General features: G+C 40.6%; 1 protein-coding gene across 1 annotated transcript in view; it reads right to left on the bottom strand.

The window, feature by feature from the left end:
• ZMAT4 (zinc finger matrin-type 4) overlaps nt 1-27821 on the bottom strand; it is a 371996-nt gene that overhangs the window by 280271 nt on the left and 63904 nt on the right. The window contains exon 2 of the mRNA XM_027597341.1: nt 19310-19415. Within this exon, the coding sequence (XP_027453142.1) occupies nt 19310-19411 (102 nt within the window). The 5' untranslated portion in view covers nt 19412-19415. The remainder of the gene's footprint in view (nt 1-19309; nt 19416-27821) is intronic.

Here is a 27821-nt window from a genome sequence, read left to right as displayed (position 1 = left end):
GGTACTCAGGGCATAAACCTTCTCCCCAGATTTATTTTATATGACCCATTGCATTAATGTTGCATATAAGAATTTCCCCATACTTTATAGTAAACATTTTCCATTCTGCAAATTGCAAACCAATGGCATTCTTGAGCATCCAGTGCAACGTTTGATATTCCATTCACTATCACAAGTATCTTAGGCTTTACAAGACGCTGCCTACACAGGTTTTTGTCCCTTCCTATCATGAAATGAACCTGAAAAGCAAAAGAAGTACTTAAAATACGGCTGTGACTTTTGAATTTTCCACACTTTTTCTTTGCCCCCACCACCTCTTTTTTTTTTTTTTCCATTCAGTCTTAAATAGCAACTGGGACATATGAGGAGATGGGGAGGTTTATGCTGTGATCCCCCATGGATCAGAACAACCTCATTCTCTCCCCCTCTGGCTGGCTGTGCAGTGGGAGTGACTATATGGAAAACGGAAATCTCACGCCATGTTTAATCTGCCTTAAAAGTCGGTCTAAGCAAGTGTGCATCTTTAGGGGAGCATGCACCTAACAGAGGCTCTAGGAGGGAGATGTGGGACCTCACCGCTGCTGTCCTGCCCAAAAGTTACACTAGACTCAATCCTCACCACCCCCACTTCCCTTCAGAGAAATGGTCCCTGCACGAGTTACTCTGATTGACACTGAAAACAAAAATAAGAAATTGATATTCCATCTCAGGATGTCTCTTTTTGTACCCTGTAGCAGAGGAGGAAGAAAGGAAGTCAAAGAATGAATGCTTAAGTCAGCAATTCACAAAGCAATTCAGAGTTGTCCGCTAACCACAAGCCTTGAATTTCACCCAGCCCTTTATCATTGTCTCCGTGGTATTTAAAAAACAAAGCAAAACAAACTTTCAAAACTGCAGACCTACAGTTCTGCCTTCAGTGCACTAATTAGCATGGTATCTCCTTCCCTCCTGGGCCGGGCCCCACGCAGCTGCTACAGAGACCCCAAGGTGAAGGGGCCTGGATTTGCAAGCCTGAAGCATTTTTCACAGCATTTCAGCCAAAAATCACCTTGTTTTTTCCCTTCCTTTTGGGTGTCTGGAAAGCTGCGTGAAGTTCTAGGCCAAATGGCCACTCACAGTGTTTGCAGGATTAGCTTCAGTGCAAAACCTTCTGGCCCCGCGCCCTGTCTCCTCAGAAGGTGCCCAGTTCCTGGGACCTCTACTTGCATGGTGGGGGATGGGGGTGGGGGGCAGATACCTGGGCCGCCAGGAGGGCTCATGCTTCTCTCACTGTGCTCCAGCAGAGCCAAGCTGCATGCCATTCCCACGCAGCCTGCCTTGAGAGTTTTTGTGCCACCGCTGACCTGAGTCTCCTTTCCCAGTCTCACTGCTGAAACCTTCCTCACTCTTCAGAGCCCTGCTCGGCCCTCCTCTGAGCAGCCAGCCCGATGATCCCCCACACCCGCCAGCCTGCCCCACCAAAACACAGCGCCAGCTGCTGTCCAGGCATCAGGGAGGCCGGGCACACTGATGTGTCTAACAATTGTGCACACACGCATCCTGGCCTACCAGGGGACCCAAGCTGTGACAGAGACAGCACCATTCATTCTGTATTCTTGGGCCCTAGGCTCAGGGCCTGGCACATTCTGAGGGGACAGTACATGCTTAATGAATCGAAGGGGACACAGCTGGATTCAACTGCAGTGCCACCTGTCCCTTCTCAGACTGAGAAAAAAGGGAGTGTGACAGGACCAGGCAAGGTAGTACTAAGGAAATTTCCTAAATAGCAGGGCCCAGGTATTGCAGCTGGGCAAATCACATAACTTCTTTGAACAGCAATTCCCTCAAAGGGCAAGTGCAAAATCATACCTACCTTGAGAGTCATTGAGAGAATGAGATGAGATGATGCCTATGAAGACTGGTACAGGGCTGGTCCTCGGTCAGTGAAACTGTGCCATAAATAAGGTCTGGGGCGGGGAGCATACCAGGCAGGGAGTCTGCGGGCCAGTCATACACTCCTCACGTGCAACAACCTCCATGATGAGACTGGTTTGTTGCTAAATACACTAGAACAGGCACTTTGGACGTAGAGCAAGACCCCTAAGTCCAGGCCAAAGCCCTCCATGGTGAGCTAGGCGGGAAACAGGCGAGGGTCTCAAGGGTGCTAGCAGGTCCTGGGAGAGGCAGTATCCCGGCCCAAGCCTTTTTCACACTCTAGGACCTTGACTGCCACCCGGCTTCAGAGCAGGGCTGTAAGAGGACACAGAATACACCAAATAGCCTCTGCTACAGCCTGAGGGATCAGCTCCTTGCTCATCCCCTGCCTCCTCTTGGTCTGGGCAAGCCTTCAAGGAACTTTAAATCCAAGCATGAACCAGGGCAGCTGTGCCCAGAGACCTGATCTGCAAGTTAATGTCCCCCCCACACACACTACTCAGGAAGAACTTTCTCGCTCTTTAAATCTTTAAGTCTCCTCCTCTTGCAAATATTTATGAAAGCCCCACAGTGGGATATGTTCTTGCCAACCTGCGTGGCTGTGTTCCAAGGTCCTAACACCAGGCTGTTAATGTATGACAAGCCGCAGTGGGCAGGACATCTTATTTTTCAAACCCCGCTTGCAAGCCAGATGAAAAAAGACACTCTGAAAAGCAGCAAAGAACACTTAGAAACCAATAAACATCTCTACCCCCTGACTGATTCTACCTTGAAGAGCTGCCTCGAGTTTCCATATGCTGCATAAATCTACCCTATCTTAGAGCCACAGAGGTCCCTGCTGATGCTCCTCATAGTCCCAATCACCTCCAACTTCGGTGGGCTCTGACACAGGAAATCTCCATTGATAGAGTAGATAATGCACACTTGCTTTCCCAGAACAGCACTGGGTGGAGATGAATCTTCTCTCATCTTTACTGCTGTGGCGGCTATTTCTCAACTTTACTTCCCAGGGCTTCATCCTGGGCCAGCACAATGTTTCACCAGAGAACAAAACAGTGGCTAAAGTTACAGGCCATCCACCTTCCTCCACCCCAGTCCCCTTCTCCACTCCAGGTTTCGGAACACTTCCTACCATTCAGGGGCTTTGTTTGTTTTTTTTCCCCAGACCAAAGCCTCCTCAGTTGACTGTAAATAGGACATGTTCCCAGCTCCTTCTCCCTTAGCATCTACTCTAGTTTCTCTCTTGTGTCTGCCTGACTGTATCCATCTCTCAGATAGATAATACATGATGGAGAGAGAATCAAAAATGCTGCTTCTCAAATATATGGACAGAGACAGATGTATAGGACATCCCTAATATATATGGACAGAGAGAAAAAGAGTCAAATAAGAAAGGAAACAGTTTTTTTCTTTATTTCAAATGTACATATTTGTCCCTTTCTCTTGAGAGCTCCCAGGGCTCTCCTAAGTGGTTTTCCATTTGAATACACAAAAGAAAGGGAGCTAGTCACAAATTTTTCAGTATAAAAAAACTTTAAAACATCACCAACATACATAGAAAATTAATAAGTCAATCATTAAATCAATCAATCTAGTGATCACTTTAATAATATAAATCATTGCCTGACCAGCTTTGGAAATCATTGGCATAAAAGCCATTTAAAAATACTAAGCTCCCAAAGGAGTAATCAAATCGTGAACTCCAATATGCAGTGATGGTTTAAGCCAATGTTCTCAACTGTAAGTAAAAGAAGAAATTCTCAAGGATTTGATGATTCCCATCTGAGAAACAGTAACTTATTAATCTAAAGTCTTATACAAAATGCCTTTTAATTGTTATCACAGGGAAGAGGAATGTTTCATCTTTATAGCTAGTCAAATATATTTATTAAAAATTATCATTAAAGGGGTGCCTGGGTGGCTCAGTCGTTAAGCATCTGTCTGCCTCTGGCTCAGGTCATGATCCCAGGGTCCTGGGATCGAGCCCCACATCAGGCTCCCTGCTCCGCAGGAAGCCTGTTTCTCTCTCTCTCACTCCCCCTGCTTGTGTTCCTGTTCTTGCTCTCTCTCTCTTTGTCAAATAAATAAATAAAATCTTTAAAAAAAATTATCATTAAAAAGTTTTAAAATCTAAGGGTGCCTGGGTGGCTCAGTCAGTTAAGAGTCGGACTTCTGATTTCAGCTCAGGTCATGATCTCAGGGTCGTGAGATCGAATTCCATGTTGGGCTCTGTGCTGGGTGTGGTGCCTGCTTAAGATTTTCTCTCTCCCTCTTCCTCTGCACACCCCCCACTCTATAAAAACAAAAACAAACAAAAATAAAGTCTAAAAGAATATGCAGAATCTCAAGATTGCATCCATGTGCCCAGTTTGAGAAACCCCATTCCAAATGTCTTATTTACATAAAGTTCTCAGAGCTACAAACTCCTAAAATTCTAGGGAACCAAACACTGAGCCTCACTGTAAGTTGTTTTGTTTCCTCTTCTTTTTTCTCTTTTCTTTCCTTTTTTCTTTCTTTTTAACTCAGGCATTAGAAATGACTATTTCCTGAAGACATGGATAAGTACTTCCTTATGATTACACACAGGACAAATGTCCCAGTTAGAAAAAGCAAGATTTCCTGAAGTGTGACCTTGAGCAGCCTTAATTTTTAGAGACGTGCTGCCATAATCAGGACTTTATTCTGTATGTGAAGCAATCACATTTCCCCTTTTTAATTATTAAATACATTATAATACATATCTAGTCTACAGACAAGACTCAGGCAGTTCTTTTTATTTTCACATTTCATTAAATAGAGAAGAATAAGTCAAATTGCATTTTCTTGGTAGCCAAGTCATAGTAAATCTCTGTGATGAATAACACACACCTATGCTCCTCTCAGGCTGCTTACCCCTTTCTCATTTGTAGGGCTGTCATTTCTGCTCCTGCCTTAACTCCCTACCCAAAATAAGTGCAACATCTTTGTCTTTTTCATCTAGGGATCCCCATAGAGGAGGCAAATGGAATCTATTATGGTACATTTACAGATTGTAGATGATCAAAAAATATGTTGGGAGAATAAATGCAGACAAACATCAGGGGTGTTCATCATCACACTCCTAACTCAGAAGAAAATGTTCAGAAATAGTTGCAAGTCCCCCACCTCTCAGAATCCTGTACTACTTGGCTAACCCATTAACCAGTGTGTCCTTCTGTACACCATTGTCACAAAAACAAGCTGCAGAGACTTGCAGTTTCCCATATGAGGATTCCCAGAGGGGAGGATGAGACCCTTTTGAATTCCAGAGTCAGCCCTACAAGGCTGACCACACTGAATTGAGTGAACAAGTTTTACAGCAGGTGGTCCGTATCTTCCAAAGATTCCGGGGATAGCCCTGGACATTATGACCCAGCACCTCTCTTTTTTATTTTATTTTTTTTAAAGATTTTATTTATTTATTTGAGAGAGAGAGAATGAGAGATAGAGAGCACAAGAGGGAAGAGGGTCAGAGGGTCAGAGGGAGAAGCAGGCTCCCCGCGGAGCAGGGAGCCCCATGCGGGGCTCGATCCCGGGACTCCAGGATCATGACCTGAGCCGAAGGCAGTCGCTTAACCAACTGAGCCACCCAGGCACCCTCTCTTTATTTTTTATTAAAAAGGAAATGTGTATCTCTCCTGCATTAATATTCTAGCTATAAGATGGCTTTTCTGAGCAAACACACTTTGGTTTTTAAGGTGTTAGTGCAGGATACATTACTTTGTATTCCTGTAATCAGAAAACATTTCATGAAAAATTCTAAATGCCATAAAGACCCAGTGACATCAGATTAACTTCAAAACTTTGTTTTCTCCTCAACTGAATCAGAATATTGATTAGTCCATAAATATCACCACCAGTGTCTTATCTCGGGCATGCCAAGCCATTCCAAAGACATTTGCGTTCTTCAAGTACTAGAGCCAAGAGATCTCATGCTTCTTTCAGTGGCCTCAACTTATTCAGCATCAGACTTTTAATTATTTCTTTCAAATGCGGTCTTTGCTTCTCACTACCCACAGTCCCAAAGCAAACTGACTTGATTAATTCCTTGCCCAGTGACACAATCAGATTAAAACAGCTTTTAAACCAGGAAAACCTCATTATCATAGAGCTTATTATTAGATGCATTGGATAGGGTACGGGTCAAATCATGTTTCTGGATCATTATTATATAGCTTGAAAAGCAGACACAAGGCAGCAATAGTCAAAGGGTAGGGGTTAGTCATGTCACTAGCAAAATAAAGAGAATCCACTATGACACTTTCTTTTCTTTCAAGAAAATAAAACTTTTTTTTCCTTTAGATCAAAGGAGACTATTATGGGATCACCTGAAACAATAAAAATTTCAATAAAGAACGTTATAGCACTTTACAAAGAAAATGTGGTAATGAAAATGCAGCTTAAGGGTGAAATTGGAAAAAAAAAAGATAGCATATTTTGGCTTTTTATTACAGGATATTTAAGAGACAGCTTGGCAATAAATGTTAACATCTTTCTAATGGTTGGGAATGCAGTTTTATAAAGCTGGAAACTCACCTTGACTTATTGACACAGCAGAGTTTTAAGTTACATTGCTCATTCCCAGAGGAAATGCACCACACTGCAAAAAATGTGCTTACCCTCACTCGATAAATGGAGGTAGGCGTGAGCTACTGTTACACAGCTGCATTAGGCATTTTGACCCAGGAGAGGCAGATGGAAGGGGCAAGCAAACCAGTAAAGAGGGAGGAAAAGAGGCAACAATGTAAAAAATAAAGCAAAATAAAAACAAAACAAAGCCAAAAAACCCTGGTATTCATTAGGCCCCACTAGGTTGAAATACAGTGAAGAAAAAAAAAATTAAAATCATGGCCCTTGTCTTCAACACAATTACAGTTTAGTTGAAGAGCAATGATTAAATCTTAGCAAAAGAATGGAACAGAATACATATATTATTAAAAACCAAATTACACAACAATTATATGTGTGCTCATGTGTTATAGGTTACATTTTTCTGAAATTTTAATGTAGAAATTGGCTTAAAATGGAGTAAGTGCTTAGATATCCCTGCTTTGATATGACCCGATACTATAAAGATACCAATTCTCTTCAAGTTAATTCTTAAATCCGATGGACTTCCAATATAAATTTCAACTGAATTTGTGAATTTGTTCAAGCATATATATGAACAACAAAATTACACACTGCATAAACAGCTAAGTCAACTCTGCAATAGAAAAGGAAAGAGATATGACTGGTCACTCTCAGATACTATAACGTAATTCCAAGGGATGGTAATTAAGTACAGCATGGACTGGTCCAGATGAAGACAAACAGGATCACAGAAGCCAATTACTGACAGAGACATAGATATGGGATCCCTTATGCAGCACCTCGCTACTAAGCAAGGCTTAGACAAATAAGTAATAATATGACTTCTGCGCACTAGTTCCACTCTTGCCTGTACATCCATGTAACATAAATTCCCACACAGATTCTTTAGGAAACTTGTTTAAGGATGTTTGTCACATATTGCTTGGGTGAGCAGGTGAGCAGTATAGAAAGGTCTGATTTGGGGTCAAGTATCTGAAGAAAATTAACATACAGTAAAAGTGACACCACAAATTATGGGAAAAAAGGGGATGTAGATGGTGGTAGGAAAACTGGTGAACTACACACAGGAAAATCAAAATGGATTCCTACCTTATACAATATATAGATGCAGGCTCCAAATAGAGTTAAAGACATGAATATAAAAAATAGAAGTGTCAAATTAATAGAAGCCAGTGTATTTAATGTTTTTGTGATCTATCAATGGGAAGAACTTCTTAAAGTATAAAGGCAAAAAGTTTGTTAAATTTATTGCATAGAAATTGGCAAGCTTAACAAACAAAATTAATAAAGGGGATCATGAAAACTTTTAATAAGATGACCAAACAGAAGATATTTGCAATGCCTAAATCCAATAAGGAATATATGAGAAAATCAAACAGAAAAATACTAGAATACCAAGAGAAAAATTGACACAAGATATAAACAGAAATCACCAAAAAAAAAACAAAAACAAAAGGACTAATAAGTATACACAAAGTTGTTCAGACTTCATAATAATTAGAGAAAGGCAATTTAAAATAACAAGATATCAAATATCAAGCAGATTAGAAAAAAGTGAGAAAGCTGAACAAAGCCAATTACTGACAGAGACATAGATATGGGATCCCTTATGCAGCACGCTGCTACTAAGCAAGGCTTAGACAAATAAATAATAATATGACTTCTGCGCACTAGTTCCACTCTTGCCTATACATCCATGTCACATAAATTCCCACACAGATTCTTTAGGAAACTTGTTTAAGGATGTTTGTCACATATTTCTTGGGTGAGCAGGTGAGCAGGGGCACTAGAAGCAACCTAAGTATCCAACCCTGAAGGAACGGGAAATCAAAATATGATACATGGAATGTTGCACAGCAGTCAGGAGCAAGACATTCAACATCTTGTAGGAACATGAATGGTTCCTAGAAACACACTGCTGACTGAAATAACACGGTAAGGATGAGATTCACATCACGACGCCATTTGTGTACATTAAAAATACATGCCTACACTGTGCATAATGACTTCCTTCCTAAGAGAACACTATAGAAAGGGAGAAAAAGAGTAAATTTACAGCGGATTAACCTGACAAACACCACCTTGAGCTAGAAGATCAAGGTGAACATTAACAGTGATAAGTCATGTTGATAATACTACCCTTAATATGATGGGATGAGAATGGCGCTTTACCACTGAGATCTTCCTCACCAAGAACGTAGAACCCCAGACTGATCATGAGAAAAACATCAAAAAATCTCCACTGACGGTCTTTCAACTAAATACGTGACCAGTAGGCCTCAAAATTACCAAGGCCATCAAAAACAAGGAAAGTGTGAGAACCTGTCAGTCTATGGGAGCCTAAGGAAACATGATGTCTAAATTTAATGTGCAATCCTGGATGGGATCCTGGAACAGAAAAGGGACATTTGGTTAAAAACTAGGGAAATCTAAATAAAGTACAGACCTCACATTTTATAATGTATGTTATATAATAATAATGATAATAATAACAACAACAACAACATATCAATATTGGTTCATTAGCTGTGAGAAATGTGCCATAGTAATGCAAGATGTTAATAATAGGGGAAACTGGGTCAGGGTATACAGAAATACTCCAAACTGTGTTTGCAATTTTTCTGTAAATCTAAAGCTAATCTGAAATAAAAGTAAAAATAAATAAAATCTGAAATAAAAGTATGCATGCCCACAAAGCAATACATATTTTAAAGAACATATACAAATAAAGAACATGTCAAACCTAATAAAATAGTTACCTCTGGTGATGGGTATGAGGAGTGGGGATAAAACAAAAGAAGACTCGGCATCTTCTCATGTTACAGAAGAAAGCACTAAAATCTGAAAGGGTTAGGTGACTTCGTTAAGATTGTACTTACAACACAGGCCTTCTGACCTTGGAGTACACCCGAAGCTCTTTTTATAACTCAGTCCTGCTTTGCCTGCTCTGAGGATAAGCTAAGAATGAATTTACTCCATGGAGAGGAAACAGAGTTTAGCAGGTGGGCCAAAAGGGAGCATGAACTTTTCCATAAAGTGGAAAAAGATGATGACATTGCTCTGGGGCTTTAAAGCAAATGACAGCTTCCCGAAGGGCTCCTAGGTTAAACACGGGGCTGGCTTTAGGGCCATAGAACCCTGGGGAATTAGATAAGGCATTGTTCAGGCAGAACCTGGAAGCTTAGTTTCCAGAAGATAGACTTATTTGCAGTAAGTCAATAGCTACAAAGAATTAACAAAAACATGAAATGAGTAGGATTTCTTGGATTAGAAGGCAGGGCAACATTCCAGGTCAGAGGCAAAGTTTGTGACTTCAAGGCCAGAACGGGTCCTCTAGAAGCCCAGAGAAGGAAGACTGGTAGCAGACAGAAAAGAGTTTTGTTCTATTTTTCCTATTTTCTTAGTAAAATCTAAAACCTTTCAAACTGCCTGTAGGTTTTTCAAGGTGAAGGAAGGACTGTTTCTATATTTGAAACAGTAGAGAGTGGACGTAAGAGCCTTTTTAGCAGCCAGCATAGTGGTGGCATCCCAGAGACCAAGGATCCCTGAAGGATTGAGCAAGGAGACAGGAGTAGTAGGCACAGGCGGAAGCAATTCGGAGGTGGCACGGGCACTTCCCAATGAGGTACATTTATGTCTTTCTGTGATCCTCCGAGCCAGGTATGGAATTCAAAGTTAGAAAAATACTACTCAAAATTAAGTCACCTTAGAAAAAGCCTGAAGAAACTAATTAAATTCTCAAATCACAGAGAGGGAGGAAGCATGCTGTCCTCAACACCGTCTCCCACTAACAGAAGAAATGTAGACAAAGACACACGGCTTAAATCAACACTCAAGCCCACTTACTTAGGTCATTAGCCTTTAAGAATCAATCCTCTGTCTGCTAATATCTTTAAAAAAAAGAAATCAACAAGCACAGATGGCTTAGTGATGAAGAGGTCAGGAATGCATATGTTTTCAAGTAAATGCTGGGAGTTTGGAAAGCTGGAAGAAAAACTGTCACTGTCAATAACCAACCAGCAAAGGCTGGGATCCGAAAATCAACAGATCCATGCCTCACTCAATGAGTGTTCACGGGGAGAAAGTCCTTTTTTTCTACTGGTTATTTCAGTGCTACCAAGGAGTTATCAGTCAATTCAGTAAATATTTCTTTATGAATTATGTTTATATGAAGAGATCTAAGCCACGATTAAAACAAATAAAAAATGGAGGGTCTAGCATGCCATTTGCAGAAAATATTTCAAAGGAAAAATTAAATTGCATCTATATGCATAGAATATTTCAAAGAAAATTGGCACACTGTTTTCATCTTAGAAGAATAACTGGGGAGCTGAGGGATAGGTGGGAGACTTTTCCATACTCACGCTTTCATGCTTCTTGAATTTTGAATCACGTGAATTTACTGCCAATTCAAAAAAGGAATAAAATGCTAAAATAAAAAAATCAAATATTTATATATTTATGCCCCTCTATTTTTATCAAAGACTGTAACAGATCAAGTTACATCTACATCTAATGCAAAAGGATAAAATAAATAATTGAGGGATACAGATTTAAAATAAAACAGGGAAAATAAAATAATAGTATCCAGAGGTAAAGTGAGTACAGTAAAATCCTACATTGTCTAGTTGCTGGACATGGCTATGAATTTGGTGGCGAAAGCAAAGCAGGAAACAAGATCAGAGTTGACTGCCAATAACAAGCTAGCCTCTCAGCAGAGGAACGACCTTTCTTACAAGGGAGAGCACATGGAAATTTCTTTCAAACATCCATCTTTAGAAGACACCGAGATACCACGTATGTGCCCTCAGCCTCGGCACACAACTGGACCCCACAGAGGTTGCTCCCCGACCACCAGAGTGTGGAAAGGGCAGACCATTCAATGCCTGAGGGCCACAGAGTTCAGGGCCTGGGGGACCAGTTGTCTAAGCCCAAAAAGGTGGAGCAGAAGGGAAATCCTACATGTCAGACAGGCCATTCACTACACAGGACCCAAATTCCAACTGGAAAAGCTCTGTGCTTGACCAATTAAGTCAGAGGAATTGGAGAGAAAATCCTAATTTGATAGCATATAATTCCCTTGTCTTTTAGACAAACAACACTTTTGCTTCAGTTTCCTACAGAGCACTGTAATGAATAGGCATCATCTTCATGGCAGCCTCCAAACACTTGATTTCCAGAATTGTTTATGTTTCTTTGCCAAGCCCACTCCCTTTGGGATACACGGGCTTTCCTCTCTTTCCCTTTCTTCTCCACCCCCACTTCATCACCAAAATACCCAAAGAAACTCCTAATCACCATGTGCCCTGTAGTTTCACACACATATAGTACACAGAGACAATGCTATGTGCTTACCACACTGGTTCCATTTTCCTCCTGGGCACATACCTAAGCCCATTTCCCAGCCTCTCATATAGTCAGAAGAAGACAGTTGAGTTCTGGCTCATAGAATGTGTGTGGATATGATGCCTCTTCCAGGCCTGGCCCCCCAAAATGTCCTGCACAAATCACCTACATTGCCCATCAGTCCCCTAGGTGCCAGCTGGATTTTGATAGGGCAGTATCAGGAGCAAAGATGGTGGAGCCTCTATCAGCTTGAGTCTTAAATGATTGTGAGGTACAAAATGCCCCTCTGGAAACCCACAGTGGGCTATAATGTGAGTAATAAATAATTTTTACCTCTTTGTTTATTAATAGAGTTAGCCTACCTTGTCCAACATAGAAATGGAGGTTCTCGCATAATAAAAAACTTAAATGTTTGACATTGACTTAGCTTAGATGGATGGTAAGTAGGGAGGGTACAAAAACAGCAGTTCCAGGTTATAGAGTGGCAAAACACTGGCAAAACTGTTGACTATGATACCATGGAATGTAGACCACCTGCCCATTGAGCTTACTGTTGTAGGGGAACTAGACGGTTCGATGCTAGGAGATGGTTGTAATTCTAAAAGAACCAGAAGAGGATGGAAAAACAGAACACTTGATACATGTGTCTGTTACTAATTGTTACTGATTGTTGGTCAGGTTTTTTACAAAAGAATCAAAAAACTCTAAGAACTATAATGTGTAACTGGCACATAAGCACATAGAGGTAAAAAAAGAAGTTATTCTGGAAATTTGGGACCTAGTTAGAAAAGTCATTTGTTAATTGCTTCCAGTAACCAAAAATGAAAGATGTCGTAGCAGAAGACATTATATGTTGAAGACCCAGTGAGACTTCCCAGTTGCATATTGTAACTCAGGACTTTGGCAAAAATTGGATTAAGGATGTGATCTTTCCACCAACTTTTAGATAACCTGATGATGGCCACCATTAAACTGAAAAACAGAAAGAGGCACAGAGATGAGGAAGCAATAAAATAAAACAAGCAGCCTTGAAATTGTGTCTAGGAAAGAATTGTATGATGACAACACATGAAGCTTTCTGAAAAAAAGTAAATCAGAAGCTTTCTATATTACTGAGGGAATTGTATTACTAAAGCAATTATTATTTTGAATTAGAAAGTCTTTGAATATTCTGTATGCCTTAAGTCAGTCTCAGGAAGGAAATGGGCTATGAATGCTGGCAGTCCACAAAAAAAGTGTAGGACCCAAGATCCATTTCAGATGTGGCAAGGACGATGGAAAGGGAAGAACTGTGGAGGACAGAACCAGGGCTCATTAAGAAAAATGAACAAGAAAGTCCCTCTCAGAGGAAGATTGAAATCTATTTGGGGAACTTCCCCACTCTCTGAAAAGAGGAACTTCCTAATGCCTGCCCTGCAGGATACCAACTTTGCTATGGGCCAGTGATTACTCTCTTTCTTCTTTTCCTCCTTTTTCTGAATAAGAAACATTACCATTGTTATCACCACTCTAAAGGAGGAGGCGGAGAGGTAACATTTCTGTTTTGCTCACAAGCTGTGGGACCAAGAGGAATCATATCCACATCTCATGGAGGGACACACTCCCTTCCTGGAGACTGAAATTTGAGCTGAGTAAAGTAACTGGGTAGGGCTTGAGGGTGTTTCCATGGAGAAGGAACATGTACTCTATGTATTAAAAGAAAAATGGAATGGATTTTTGGTGAACAGAGGGGTAGACCGTGGCACAGACGATTCTATGTGTTTGTTGAACCCATTTCATTTTCTTGCCCAAATAAATTATTTTTCCCCAACCTCTCCTGCTGCTAGGTGGGACCATGTGATTGAGTTCTAGCAAGTGGGAGGCAACCTGGTTCCTAAAATCCCCTAAGTGATGTCATATGCTCTCAGCAAATGAGAACTCATGCTGCAGAGCATACTCTACCTACCCTTAACCAATGAGCATTAAGCATACACCATTTGACAGCGGCTCTTAGCCAATGTGTGTGTTGCCCAGAGTATTCAGCCTACTGTTGTTTTCTTCACTGTAGCCTCTTAACCATTCATTTGGTGTTCCAGTGAACTATTTTGACTAGTGATAATTGATAAAAGATAAAATGACTGGACTTGCTGGAATAAAACAACAGAAAAATATAATAATAGTTAGAAATTTTACAGACTCTCAAGAGTCTTCAATGAAATGGTCAAGAAACAGAGGTAAAGACTAGTAGGCAATGAGGAATGGGTTGAAGTCCTCTGACATTATAGAGGGTAACAAGAATAGCTTTAGCCTTGGCAAATGAGCCAATAATTGTATTAACAGCATCTGGGAGAAATTAAGCATGTCATGTAAGAGATTTGGAGAGACTGAAACAGTGATTCTCAACATACGGTGCAAAGAAGCATCTCCAAAAAAATAATAATAATAATAAAAAAATAAAAAAATAAAAATAAAAAAAGAAGCATCTCCACAGGAACCTTGCTATAAAGATCTTTTATTGTCCTCAGCCAGTTAGCATTTGCATCTCTAGGAGCATATCACCTGCAATGCCCAGGATGGCTGTTGACCCAGTGAGCCCTGACAGAACTCAAGTGCAGTTAATATAGTACCTGGTAGGAATGGTGGGCTGCAGAAACATAACATGATATTAACCAACAGCTCTCAAACATGGGAAAGGAGCTGTCCAGACTGCATATATACTCAGGCAATTGGAAAAAAGAAAAGGGAAAAGCAAAGTTGAGAAGGTATGAGAGATGGAGGGAGAAAAGTCCTTAAAGGCAATGGTAGTATAGAAAATTATGCTGCTTTATTTTTTTTAAAAGATTTTATTTATTTATTTAGGAGAGACAGAGGGGGAGAGAGAGAGAGAAGCAGAGGGAGAAGCAGACTCCCAAGGAGCAGGGAGCCCGATGCGGGACTCCATCCCAGGACCCTGGGATCACGACCTGAGCCGAAGGCAGACGCTTAACCATCTGAGCCACCCAGGCACCCAAATTATGCTGCTTTAATCAGCACATATGAGGAACCTCAGATTTCACCTTGTTGTGTCTAACCACAAAGCACTTACATCCCATCTACTACCCGACTTACAGAGACCAGAAGATTGTCCTTTGGCTAGTCCCCTGCATTAAACAGAAGCTAGGGGAGGCCAAAGTTCTATTGGAAGACGATCAAAACAAGAGAAACAGGAAAAATCCATTTCAGCATGCCTCTGTAAGTCCTATGTGTGTGCTGTGTGTCTGACTACAGAACAATCCTGGACTCTGCCACTGCTGGGTGGCTTAATGGGGGTTCATTTATCAGGACTGACATTACTTCAAGATTCAGAAATGTTTGAAGGGTTTTTCATCAGTTTAGAGAATCGTCTTTCCTATATAACTACAAAACCATCACCTACACCTTAAGGCCAGATCCTGAGTACAGATTGACTCCCAAGGTATAACAATACCTCCTCTGGTGTACCCATCGATGCTTCCATTCAACCTGACCCATTGTTTCCCTCCTCCAGTCCCCAGCCTCAGCCTCTTCATTAACCTACATCCTACAAGAACAACAACTATGGGCCAAACTCTACGGTGGGTGCTATAGAAATAATTGAAGAAACTCAATGCATGACTCTTGCCTACCCTCAGGAAGCTTACAGTCCTGTTTGTAGATGCCAGGACACCTGAGCCACTGATTTTGCAAGGAACAATTAATTACATACATGGCACAGCAACACAAGAGATATCAGCATTCACAGGAAGGGGCAAGCCGCAGGGATTGGCACATTCACCGACTTCTTTGGGTTTGCCTGACAAGAGCTCTCTCTTTCCTTCTAGATCACTCATTCATATTTTTTCCTTTAGCTTTACTCAAAAAAAAAAAAAATTCTCTGTCCTTTTGGTTTCATTTCTCATGGCCTTCCCTATACAAATCTTCTTTTTCCTACAATGCCAGGAAACCACTCCTTCACTCATGTAAGCAACCCTTTCCTTTTGCAGAAGATGATTCTTTAGCCACTTAAAACTACAACAAACTATTCAAGTGGCCTCACTGGGAAACTATTTTTAACCTCTATAATACCCAGGCATGTTGAAAGGTACATGTGAAAGCTTCCTCTTCCCCTCTGTGTCTGTGCCTACTTGTTCTATTGATTCAGTGAACAGAGACAACATCTAATTATATTTTCCACCAAAACATTAACATGTTATTATTAATGCTTAGCAAGTAAGAAAAATAATAATGTCTTTATATTTCCCATTTTTTCCACTTCAGGATTTCATATGCAAAAAGATTTTAAAAATACAGCATGGAAGAGTTTGGTCCATTAGACATATATTAGGTTTTCTGTCCTCCTATACAAAGGTTCAGCCTTTTAAATGGAGCATGCAGCTATTAAGCATTAACCCATCTGTTCTGTTTCTCTCTTTTATTTCAAAGGACTGGCACACAAGTCTCATAACAAAAGTCATATGAAGGCTGTTCTTTTCCCAACAATACACCTTGATCACAACCAATGGACTGTCACTCAGAAACGTTCAATTATACTGTTAAGTTCCCCAATGCTTAAGAGCCACACAAGAGTACAGCATCCCCTTTCTTTTACATTCTGACCCCACACTACCCCTAACATACTACTGTATACCTCCTTTCCCTAACACAAATCCTCCCTCCTGCCAACCCAGCTTCTGCAGTGCTCCTTGGAGATACCAAGACTTCTCATTCCAGCAACTCTCAACTTAACCCATCCATCAAGGTCTAGTTAGTTCATGACATTCCCAACAAGTCTTTCTTGACCACAGTAGCTCTTTGTGGTAACTCACTCTTTAGAATTTGGAATATGTAAAGATCTAAAAATTTACTAACATGACGTGGCAGATATCAGAAAGTCAAATGGGCAGAAGAATTAACACTGTTTATATCACATCGGATCAGCAGCTCCTTAGGAGCAGGCAGCAGAACTCTACAGATCACGTTCTCAGTATCACACATGTATTTATACCACACTGAACTACCCCTGGCTTTTCTCCCAATGAAGTTTATGAGCTTCTTGGGGGCAGAGACTATTTCTCACACAGCTTCAGAATCCCCTGCAATAACTAACACTAATAGTGCTGGACATGCAGAAAGTACACAGCAGATTCTTTTTGATTCGCCACATAGGGAAGCTGGGAATATTTTCTAGTTGAGTAAAATCAAGTTAAAGCAATACATCAGTGATAGAACATTGAGACTCAGTGTGACAACATTTTCAATGAATTGAGGGGATTTCAGATCCATAGAGACCCACTCTTCATGCAATTTCAGCAGAGAGAGTGTATGTGGAAGGAGGGGGCAAATGAATTGGATCAGATTATCAGTTCTCAAATGGCCTTCAAAATCATCTGATGGAAGCCATCCTCTTAGAGATGAAGAATGATTGGGGAGGCCTCCTGACTGAAGCTAGAAGACTAGAGTTCTCATGAGGCATGAGCCCCGTTCACATCCCTAGCTGCTTTGCAGAAAGAGTGCACGTGCTGTTTGTCTCTGAAAGAAGTGCCCCACCTCTGCCTGGAAGCAGGGAGTGAAACATCATTCAGAGTCCCCAACCAGTGTTAACGGCAATGCATTTAATGTTGTTTTGATGATGTGTAACACTGTTAATTGCAGATCTATTATAATTGCTTTCTTTTCTCTATCTCATTTATGCTACATGCAACAAATAGTAACATATCGTCTAAACAATTAAACTGTGCCCAGCAAGGATACAGAGTGTGGTAACAGGAAAACTTGAGTTCAAATAACTAAACCCTTAATTGGGCAGCTAAGATCTTTTTCTTTAAAAAAATTTTTTTTTCAATTTTCTGACGTTACTTTTCTAGCTCAGGTAACAATAAAGCTGTGCTGGACTGTGCCACCAGGATATTTTTGTAAACAGATGCTAAGTGCGCATCTGGGATGTGCAGGCACTGTTCCAGGAATTATGGAGGATCAAATGAATAAAACTCTGTTTCTGTCCTCGAGAATCTAGTAAGATGATTAAAAATGAACATAAAAAGTCTAATAAAGGGAGAACATAAAGGGCTAAGAGGAAGCTATGGAATGTAGGAGCAGGAACAAATTCCCTGATTTTTCTTAACTGGGGAAATCATATTAATAAAACTGTGTATGTTTACAAAGCAATATACACAGAAATTAGAAAATTCTTAACTTCAAAAGATGGATATCTTCCATTTGAGGAAATTCTTTCAAGTTCACATTTACTTCTAACACTTGATTGCCTACTTACAAAAGAATATGCTAACTTTTTTCACAGGTTCTGATTCTTAAAAGTTGTCTCAGAAGAGCAAGTTTTATTTGCCCTCATCAGAATATTGCTGCAATGGAGTTAATAATGAAAGCAATATAATCACGTATGTTACAGCACACTTTACAGCTTCCAAAGCATTTTCACAAATACTATTTCAATAGGTCTCGTTTGGTCCCCTACAGAATCCTGAGAAGTACACAGGGTCAGTTTATTGTGTTTCTGGGCAAGTACGTGTGCATGTTAATATTGTTTTCTTCATTGTGCACAGAGGAACTGGAGGCTCAGAGGAGTCCGGTGAGTGACAGTGACAACTGGCATTTGTCAGACTCATCAGACAAAAAGAAAATTGCTGGCTAAGCCCTCCAATCTAAAATTAATCACAAGTTATTACACTTGAAAACTCATGTTCCTACTGGTATATGTTCTCTCAAAAAGCAAATATGCCCTGGGCAGCACTCAGTGTCCAGGGGCTCCCCAGCTTCCCTCTGTCTCCAGGGGAAGCACCTTGTTCCTTCCCCAGACATTGGCCAACCTCTCTTCTCTTATTCTCTGTACTCAACGGAAAATTGAAAGGCAGCTATTTATTTGTTTGTCCATCCTAAAGAGCCAAAGCCACTGAATTAGGTCCTTTAAGAGTATTTGGGTTTTAAAACTTTGTTATAACTTTACAGGGGAAGTCTTTATGCTGATAAACACATTTAGGGTAGTGGCCATCGTGTGAAAGGAATTTGGTGCTGATTCACTGATGCTGCCATCTCTCTGGACAGTGATTAACAAAAGGCCTCTGAGCTTATCTTCAGGGTCATAGAAGGAAAGGGAGGCTGGCACTAATGCCTCATGCCCTGTATCCCTGAAAGGAACTTCAGGGATAAGCAATGACAGATTTAACAAGTAGAGAAAGCCCACTGAGTCTCTAGGGGCTAAGGTATCCCCCCCCCCAAAAAAAAGAATCTGGGAAGCAGCCAGAGCCTGAGACTGATGTCCTAAGCCTCAATCCCAACCCTACACATGCACATTTGCCCCAGCCTGATCTCAGACTGTAAAGGCTCAAGCTCTGCGGCTCTTAAAACCTGCCCCAAGACCAAAAGGAGCTGTCCTCAAGTCCTACAACCACAGTCCGCTTTCCTCTTTCTTCCACTGAAAACACCGAATGGGAAAAGCTGTCCTTACCTCGTAATGAGCCACGCGTTGAGATTCGGATATCAGCTGTGCACTGCACACCTTGCAATAACTGTCTGTAAATAAATCCTGATCGATATCGGAGGACTTCATCAGGCTAAAGGAGAATCAACAGAAAAGAAAAATGAGTCCACTGCTTTGATATTTATGCAGGACATTAATTGTGTGAAAAAGCCAGGAGCACAGTAACAGACCCCAGGATGGTAGCAGTGGGGGAGACCTCCCTACACCGTAGGTGATACCATGTCAGTTAACCACAGTAAGTGTAGAGTTTATAATTTTCTCATAAGTGCCCAATAGAATGGCTGGTACCCTACAACACAGAAATGAACCTTTAGTTTTCTCTTTCTGACAAATCAAACTTATATCTAATACACTGCCAAGGATTTATGTGAGAGGATATTTTCATATGTGATTTATATTAACAAAATATTGTAAGTGTTCAGTATATGCAACATAAAGAGACTGAATAAATTTGAATCATCCACATGCTAGAATATGAAGTGCCTCTCAATTCCAAATGCAAATCAAATTCTTCTTTAAGAGAACATTTAATGAAATAGGAAAAAGTTTAACATTAACAAAAGGGTTTACAAATCAGTACATATAGTATTATACTAAATTTGTTTTAAAATATGTATAGGTGCAAAGAAAAGCATCCTAGGAAGTTTTTTTTTTTTTTTAAGATTTTATTTATTTGACAGAGAGAGAGAGAGCACAAGTAGGTAGACCAGCAGGCAGAGGGAGAGGGAGAGGGAAGCAGGCTCCCTGCCAAGCAGAGAGCCCAACGTGGGGCTCGATCCCAGGGCCCTGGGATCATGACCTGAGCCGAAAGCAGCCACTCAACCAAATGATCCACCCAGGCGCCCCAATGTCAGGAAGTTTTAGCAAGGTGTTAATAGCAGTTATCTTTCAGAGATTATAGGTAATCGCTTATGTAATTTTATTTTTTAATTTAAATTAAATTTGTGTGAAAATTTAATTAAAATTAAATTATAATTTAATTTTCTACAATGAACACATATTACTTTTGTAATACATGGAAACAAGTTAGCTTTGTCAAGAACCTTATAAGCAATATAAAATTTAGTTTTGAGTTCAATAGCTATTCTTACAGAATTAAAAAATAAAATCAGGTTCAACTATAACTTTTCTTGCAAACTTATACCTTTTAAAGTGAGGAGCCCTCATCATTCACGCTCACTCTTCCACATTTAGGGTTATTGATATTCATAAAAGCCACCTCCACCATCCTGCACCACAGTTGAGCCCACAAAAGTAAATAAACATATCATCAAATTCCAAACCCTGAATTGAAATGCAGCCAAGAGTCTCAAGCTTGTGAAAGTAATCTGTCACAAAGGTATCTCATAGCATCTGAAGCATAATATTACCACCATAGAAACGCACACCAGCACATCCGAATGCTCTCCTCCAACCCACAAACTCCACTCCATTTTCCCTCCTACCAGCCGGGTAAAAAGTAAGGACTATGCCAGAAAGCATACATATGGAGAGGCAAGAGAATTTCAGACAACAGGGATGTGGTGGGAACCTTGGAGTTCATCCTGCTCCCACACCCTAATTTTATCTGTGAGACTGTTTGAAGTCACATCACTGATTATTGGCATGGCCATATATCCTTCCTAGTTTGCATGATTCCAATTTCCACACTCCAAATCCATCTCAGGTCTCATGCTACTTGCCAGCCATGTGATATTAGATGAGTCACTAAACCTTCTAGATCTTAGTTTCCTCCTACACAAATTGAGATAAAATATTAGCCATGCCTTTTTAGAGAATTGTGGTGAAAATCAAAAGGAGAAATATAGGAGAAGGTACTACATAAACTGTAAGCTCTCTTCATTTGAAAGGGATCATCATTACATTCTTACTAATATCCTAATGTTGGCCAAGTCCTGACCAATACAACAAAATAGAGGACAGTGGTACATTTTAGGTGATTTTTTTTAAAACATTTAAATAGCTGGGCTACAAAATAAGTATCTATAAAAAGCTGCCTGCCTCAACAATTACAAACTCACTTTCTATCTTTGTCCTTGGTTGTAATGGCCCATTCAGAGCATTTGATTTTCACAATGCAAAAGGATTCAGTTTTTGCTCTTAAGAGACAATGGTAGCTCTGGTTTTTCAATGCCCTGAGTACCAACAGTAATGCCAGATAGTAAGGACTACTGACTCTCATAGCTAAAGTGGATCTGTTATTTCTGGAAGCCTCATTCCTGGCAGAAAGCTCAGCCAGCCTGGAGTCTAGCACCTGCAGTGCCTGGAGACTCACTACCTAACATGGAAACCTGTTCCAAAGAGTCTGGCAACTCTAGTGGTTAGGTGTTTTTCAGGTTGAATCAAAATCTGTCCCACTGTAGCTTCACTCATTCAGTCTGTCTTTCGGTGCAACACAGAAAAATTCTACTCTCCTTTTTCATGAGATAACCTCTCTCAAGTACTTGAAGATAGCTCTCTTCTATCTATTCTCAACCCCTGTCCTGACTTATCATCTTGGTCTCTATTTCTTTATGGCCCATCTTCAAAGGCAGTGCCAAGAATGGAATGAACATTTCAGACATGGTCTAATCAAGCAGAGGATCACAAATCCAAACGGCCGTCCAAAATATCCATTGTCATGTGTAATGGTCTCTATTCACATCCCAGAATGCAAATGGAGAAGAGGTGTTTTGATGATGGGAAAATGTAGTACAACATTTTGAAATGTCAAATGGGAAAAGAAAACTTACTAAGGTGTATTTTTTAAGCCAAGCTTCTATAAGTAGTTGTGTTTAAATATCATCATGTTCCCTGCTATTTCTAATAAAGAAGTGCACAAAAATAGATTCATGGGTGACCTGGTTAATAGGAATCTCCAAACTCACTGCACACTCCTTCCTCATTATACAACCGACTGCAGAAATCAAACACTGTGAAAGGATATTCAAGGTACGTGTCGGACCGAGTGGGGCCCGTAGGAGTCTGAGTCTCGGTAAAACAGCTGTGCAGCAGAAATAGCTTTAAAGGCAGAATATAAAAATGTGTATACTAAAAAAAATTCAAAGGAAGAAGAGAATATCATGGCTTTTTCCACTGTTTTATATAAGAATATCGATTGGAATAGGCCCATATGCAGTAAAATGGCAATAAAGACCCTCTGAAATCTACAAGGCCCAAATGGAAAAACCTAAAAAAGTTAAATTCCAGTGGGAAGCAATTAGTAGGCAAGTGTCAGGCTGGTCTATGCATAAGGCCTTTTCTCCAAGAAAAGAGAACTCTCTGTGTAGGTCACTTTAGACAACTAGAAAGCCTGATTTATGACTCAAAGAGTGGAATTCCCCAGGAAGAGGGCTGCCATTTGTTTCCTTCTCTCACTTGCCTAGAACAGAATTCTCAGCTTCTCTGGTCTTCAAAAGTACAGGTGAGCTGGTGAGAACAAGGAAAACCAGATTACCTTTCTTTAGCCTTGTCCATGGTCCCGAATCAGCAACTAGCACAGAGACAGAGCAGGGCCCTTCATCAATTAGTAACTGGTCAGTCCCCATTGTCTCATGAGAGCCGATGTGTGGTGACCCCCAACCTGGGACATGTGGACTGTACTACATTCTGAGGCCCTGGAGCATTCTGAAGAGGGGGAGAAGAGCCGGGGAAGGAAGGAGTCTGAGTTCCTGAATTTGAAACTGATCAGAATGAAAACTTCCTCAATGTTTCCCACAATGGCACATTCCAAAGCAAACAATGAAGATCTGAATAACCTATCACTCTTCAGTATTCACAGAGGACAGTGCTACCTGTATTTTACTAAAGAAGCCCAGAGGGAAGTTGGAGGCAGTATTAGAATAGGAGTCTGATCAGACTCACATTTGCTGTCCCAGGTCTCTATACAGCAGTAAATCTATTTTCATCTGATAGCAGTGACAGTGTAAGACTCAGAGGTGTAGCTAGGTATAATAAGTAAAAGGAATATGGGGGGGAGCTTTTGTTTATTCAATAATGATTACTGAGCATCTACTATGTGTGAGGCACAGGGACAACAGAGGGCACAACTCCCGTCTTCCAAATCCTTATGAGCTATTGAGTGAGAAGAGAAACAGGCACACAAATATCTAAGGCACAGGCAGCAAGTGTAATTTGGCTAGTAAAAAGAAATACAGGATTTCAGAAGACAAGGGGATTATAAGGAACCTTCAGGGAGGTTCTATAAGAGTTAAAAATTTAAGAATGAATAGGATTAGAGTGGAGGGAAATGGGTTCAAACCTAATACGTTCCAATTCTTTTGCTGGCATGGAGAAAAATATTACTACCAGTAGGCATGAGAAGATATATACAAGGGGCTTCAGTGGGGCTTGCTTGGGAATATGCAACATAAGGGAAGGAGGCAGGGAGAGAAGGGTATACAAAGCTCAGGCTTCCAAGCTCCCCTTGGAAGGAGGGGAGACCGAGGGAAAACAGCAGGTCCCAAAATGTTTCTCAAGGTGCAAGGAATGGCCTTTTTTAGGATCTTTAAATGCAGATGTGAAGCCTTCCCCTCTGCCGCTTTCTGCTTCTCAAGAACAGATTTCAGGAACACAGCCTGAAAAGCCAGAGAAACCTGAGGCTTCATGGCCAAGAGTAACATTCTTCATTCCATTCCATTTCTGATAATGCCAAAATAGCTTTTGACTCAAAACCCATGCAGGGCTCTTCAGGGGAAAAAGACATTAGTTCAAATCCATGTTTGGTTGCTTGCCAACAAGATTTTTGAGTGTAGAGTTACATATCCTCCCTGAACCACCATTTCCTCATTTGTGAAACAGGGGAAACATTCTCACAGGCTCATTGTGAGGATTAGAGATGATGTAGATAAAAAGCATCTAACAAAGACACTGAAAAATGGATATTACCACCATTATGATGAATATTATTAATTTGTATTATCATTATTCTTATTTTCAGGAGGGATGCTGTAAATATTTAAGTAGAGAAATAAACAGAACCACATTAAAGACTAAGGGGTCAGATTACAGAGTTGATGTGTTGAAGTCGTAACTCTGAGTGTCATCACAGGGTTTCTCTTTTGTATTAATCTTATCACCCACAAAAATGGCTCACTTCCACTGAGTTCTACTGCCAGCTGATACTCAGACCTTATGCCCATGAGCACCCCACAATTCATAAAAATTTAAATCTATTTTTGTTGCCAGTAGGTGCCCATACTGGCAGACGGCACAGTTTGATGAGAACTCTCTCACCATCTCTCTCACCCACCAGAGCTCATCTCACTGGGACCTGCCCCCTGGGGGACACAAAGGGAAGCACATGTCATCCAAAATCAGGACGAGGCCACTCTCTGGACCTGCAGCCACTCGCTGCAGTAGCCTGAGGAAGCCACAGCAGTCCTGCCCCCCAGGGTGGCATCCCCTCTACCCCAGCCCCATGGGGAGAGAAGCCCTTGGCTTGGTGAAGCCCACCAGTGGGTGTCTTGTCACAGGCTTGGACATTTTCACTATAAAACTCATCTCTAAGATATAATAACCTACTTCCCACCCATTCTCTCACCTCACTAGTCCTTTTGAAAATAGTATTTCAGGGGCGCCTGGGTGGCTCAGTTGGTTAAGCGTCTGCCTTCAGCTCAGGTCATGATCCCAGGGTCCTGGAATCGAGTCCTGCATCAGGCTCCCTGATCAGCAGAAGCCTCCTTCTCCCTCTCCCTCTGCCTGCCACTCCCTCTGCTCGTGCACTCTCTGACAAATAAATAAATAAAATCGTTTAAAAAACAGTATTTCAGACACATGGCAATTTCAACTGAAGAGCTACTCTCGCCTTTAGGGGCAGAGTTCTTGAACCTCTGAACTACCACTCCATGGGACTTGGTGAACTCTTCAGTATCGGGACTATGGCTCTTCTAACGATGTTCCCCCTCCTGACAGCACTTGACTCTCATGAAAACTCTGGACCCTGAAGGAAAAGAGACTGTATTTTATGCCTATAAAAATAGTAAATGCTGCTCCTGAGCCAAGCTTAGTGCTAATCGCCTTACCACCAATTTAATTCCCTCCAAGGGGCCGGCAGAGTGATCAGCCTCATATTCACATTCAACAACAACTTCAATGGAAGTTGAGGCTTAGATGTTGAGTCAATACCCAAAGGTCGCACAGCTCCTAAGTGTCAGGTTGCCAAGCCATGGCTGGCTATGTCCACTGGCTTAACCCTCACCCTGGGCTTCCTTTTTGTGCCAGAACTCAGCACAAGGAGCCCTTCAGTCAGTTTTTCCCCCACTGCCAGTCTAAGGAGCACCATTAAAAATACTTAACATGGGTGGTAGAGCAAGATGGCGGAGGAGTAGGAGACCTGGATTTCATCTAGTCTCAGGAATTCAGCTGGATACGATCAAACCATTCTGAACACCTATGAAATCAACAGGAGATGGAAGAAAAGAATAGCAACAACTCTCTAAACAGAAAAGTGACCACTTTCTGGAAGAGTCATATTCTATCCCTTCATCGTAGTTACCCTTATTTTTGGCATACATATATATAAGTTGTACTCTCTTTAAAATTTTGAGATACAGTTTATTCTAACAGATCAAAATATACCCTAAATCTTTAGTGTATGGCTTTGTTCTAGTCTCCTGCCTGATCACATTCTCTCCCCTTTTTTCTTCTTCCTTTTTTTTTTAAACCTCTTCTTTCTTTTTTCAAACAATTTCTTATCAATACCTTCTATAAAATTTTTTATAATTTTCATCTTTACAATCATATTCCATCCCTTCATCGTATCGACCCTTATTTTGTACATATATAAGTCTTTCTTTCCTTAAACTTGTGGAAGGCACTTTCTTCTAACAGACAAAAATACACCCAAACTCTAGTGTGTGGCACTGATCTATGCACCAGCCTGATCATATTTGATCATATTCTGTTTTTTTAGTTTTGTTCTACTTTTTTGTTTGTTTTTACCTTTTTCTTTTTCTTTTCTTTTTTTTTTTCTCTTTTTCTTTCTTTCCCTTTCTTTTCCCCTGGTTTCAGGGCTTTTCTGATTTGTTTAGAGTATATTTTCTGGGGACAGTGGTACCCTGTTAGCATTTTGTTCTCTCATTTATCTATTCTCCTCTGGACAAAATGACAAGATGGAAAAAAGCACCTCAACCAAAAGAACAAGAGGTAGTACCATCTGCCAGGGACCTACTCAATACGGACATTAGTGCGATGTCAGACCTAGAGTTCAGAATCATGATTTTAAAGATACTAGCTGGGCTTGAAAAAAGCATGTAAGTTATTAGAAAAACCCTTTCTGGAGAAATAAAAGAACTAAAATCTAACCAAGTCGAAAACAAAAATGCTATTAATGAGGTGCAATCAAAAATGGGGCCACTAACTGCTAGGATAAATGAGGCAGAAGAGAGAATCAGCAATATAGAAGACCAAATGATGGAAAAAAAGAAGCTGAGAAAAAGATAACTACTGGATCACGAGGGCAGAATTTGAGAGATAAGCGATACCATAAGATGAAACAACATTAGAATAGTTGGGATCCCAGAAGAAGAAGAAAGAGAAAGAGGGGCAGAAGGTATATTGGAGCAAACTATAACAGAGAACTTCCCTAATGTGGGGAAAGAAACAGGCATCAAAATCCAGGAGGCACAGAGAACCCCTCTCAAAATCAATAAAAATAGGTCAACACCCCAACATATAATAGTAAAACTTACGAGTCTCAGAGACAAAGAGAAAATCCTGAAAGCAGCTCGGGAGAAGAGATATGTAACCTATAATGGTAGAAACATTAGATTGGCAACAGACCTATCCACAGAGACCTGGCAAGCCAGAAAAGACTGGCATGATATATTCAGAGCATTAAATGAGAAAAATATGCAGCCAAGAATACTATATCCAGCTAGGCTATCATTGAAAATAGAAGGAGAGATAAAAAGCTTCCAGGACAAACAAAAACTAAAGGAATTTGCAAACACAAAACCAGCCCTCCAAGAAATATTGAAAGGGGTCCTCTAAGCAAAGACAGAGCCTAAAAGCAGCATAGACCAGAAAGGAACACAGACAATATACAGTAACAGTCACCTTACAGGCAATACAATGGCACTAAATTCATATCTTCCCATAGTTACCCTGAATGTAAATGGACTAAATGCCCCAATCAAAAGACAAAGGCTATCAGAATGGATTAAAAAACAAGACCCATCAATATGCTGTCTGCAAGAGACTCATTTTAGACCCAAAGACACCCCCAGATTGAAAGTGAGGGGGTGGAAACCATTTACCATGCTGATGGACACCAAGAGAAAGCTGGGGTGGCAATCCTTATATCAGACAAATTAGATTTTAAAACAAAGACTGTAATAAGAGATGAGGAAGGACACTATACCCTACTTAAAGGGCCTATCCAACAAGAAGATCTAACAATTGTAAATATCTATGCCCCGAACATGGGAGCAGCCAATTATATAAGGCAGTTAATAACAAAAGCAAAGAAACACATTGACAGCAATACAATAATAGTGGG

This window comes from Zalophus californianus, chromosome 2 (genome assembly GCF_009762305.2).
Source record: "Zalophus californianus isolate mZalCal1 chromosome 2, mZalCal1.pri.v2, whole genome shotgun sequence".
Lineage (NCBI taxonomy): Eukaryota > Metazoa > Chordata > Mammalia > Carnivora > Otariidae > Zalophus > Zalophus californianus.
The sequence above is the reverse complement of the archived record's forward strand: the minus strand, read 5'-3'. Positions and strand labels throughout refer to the sequence as shown.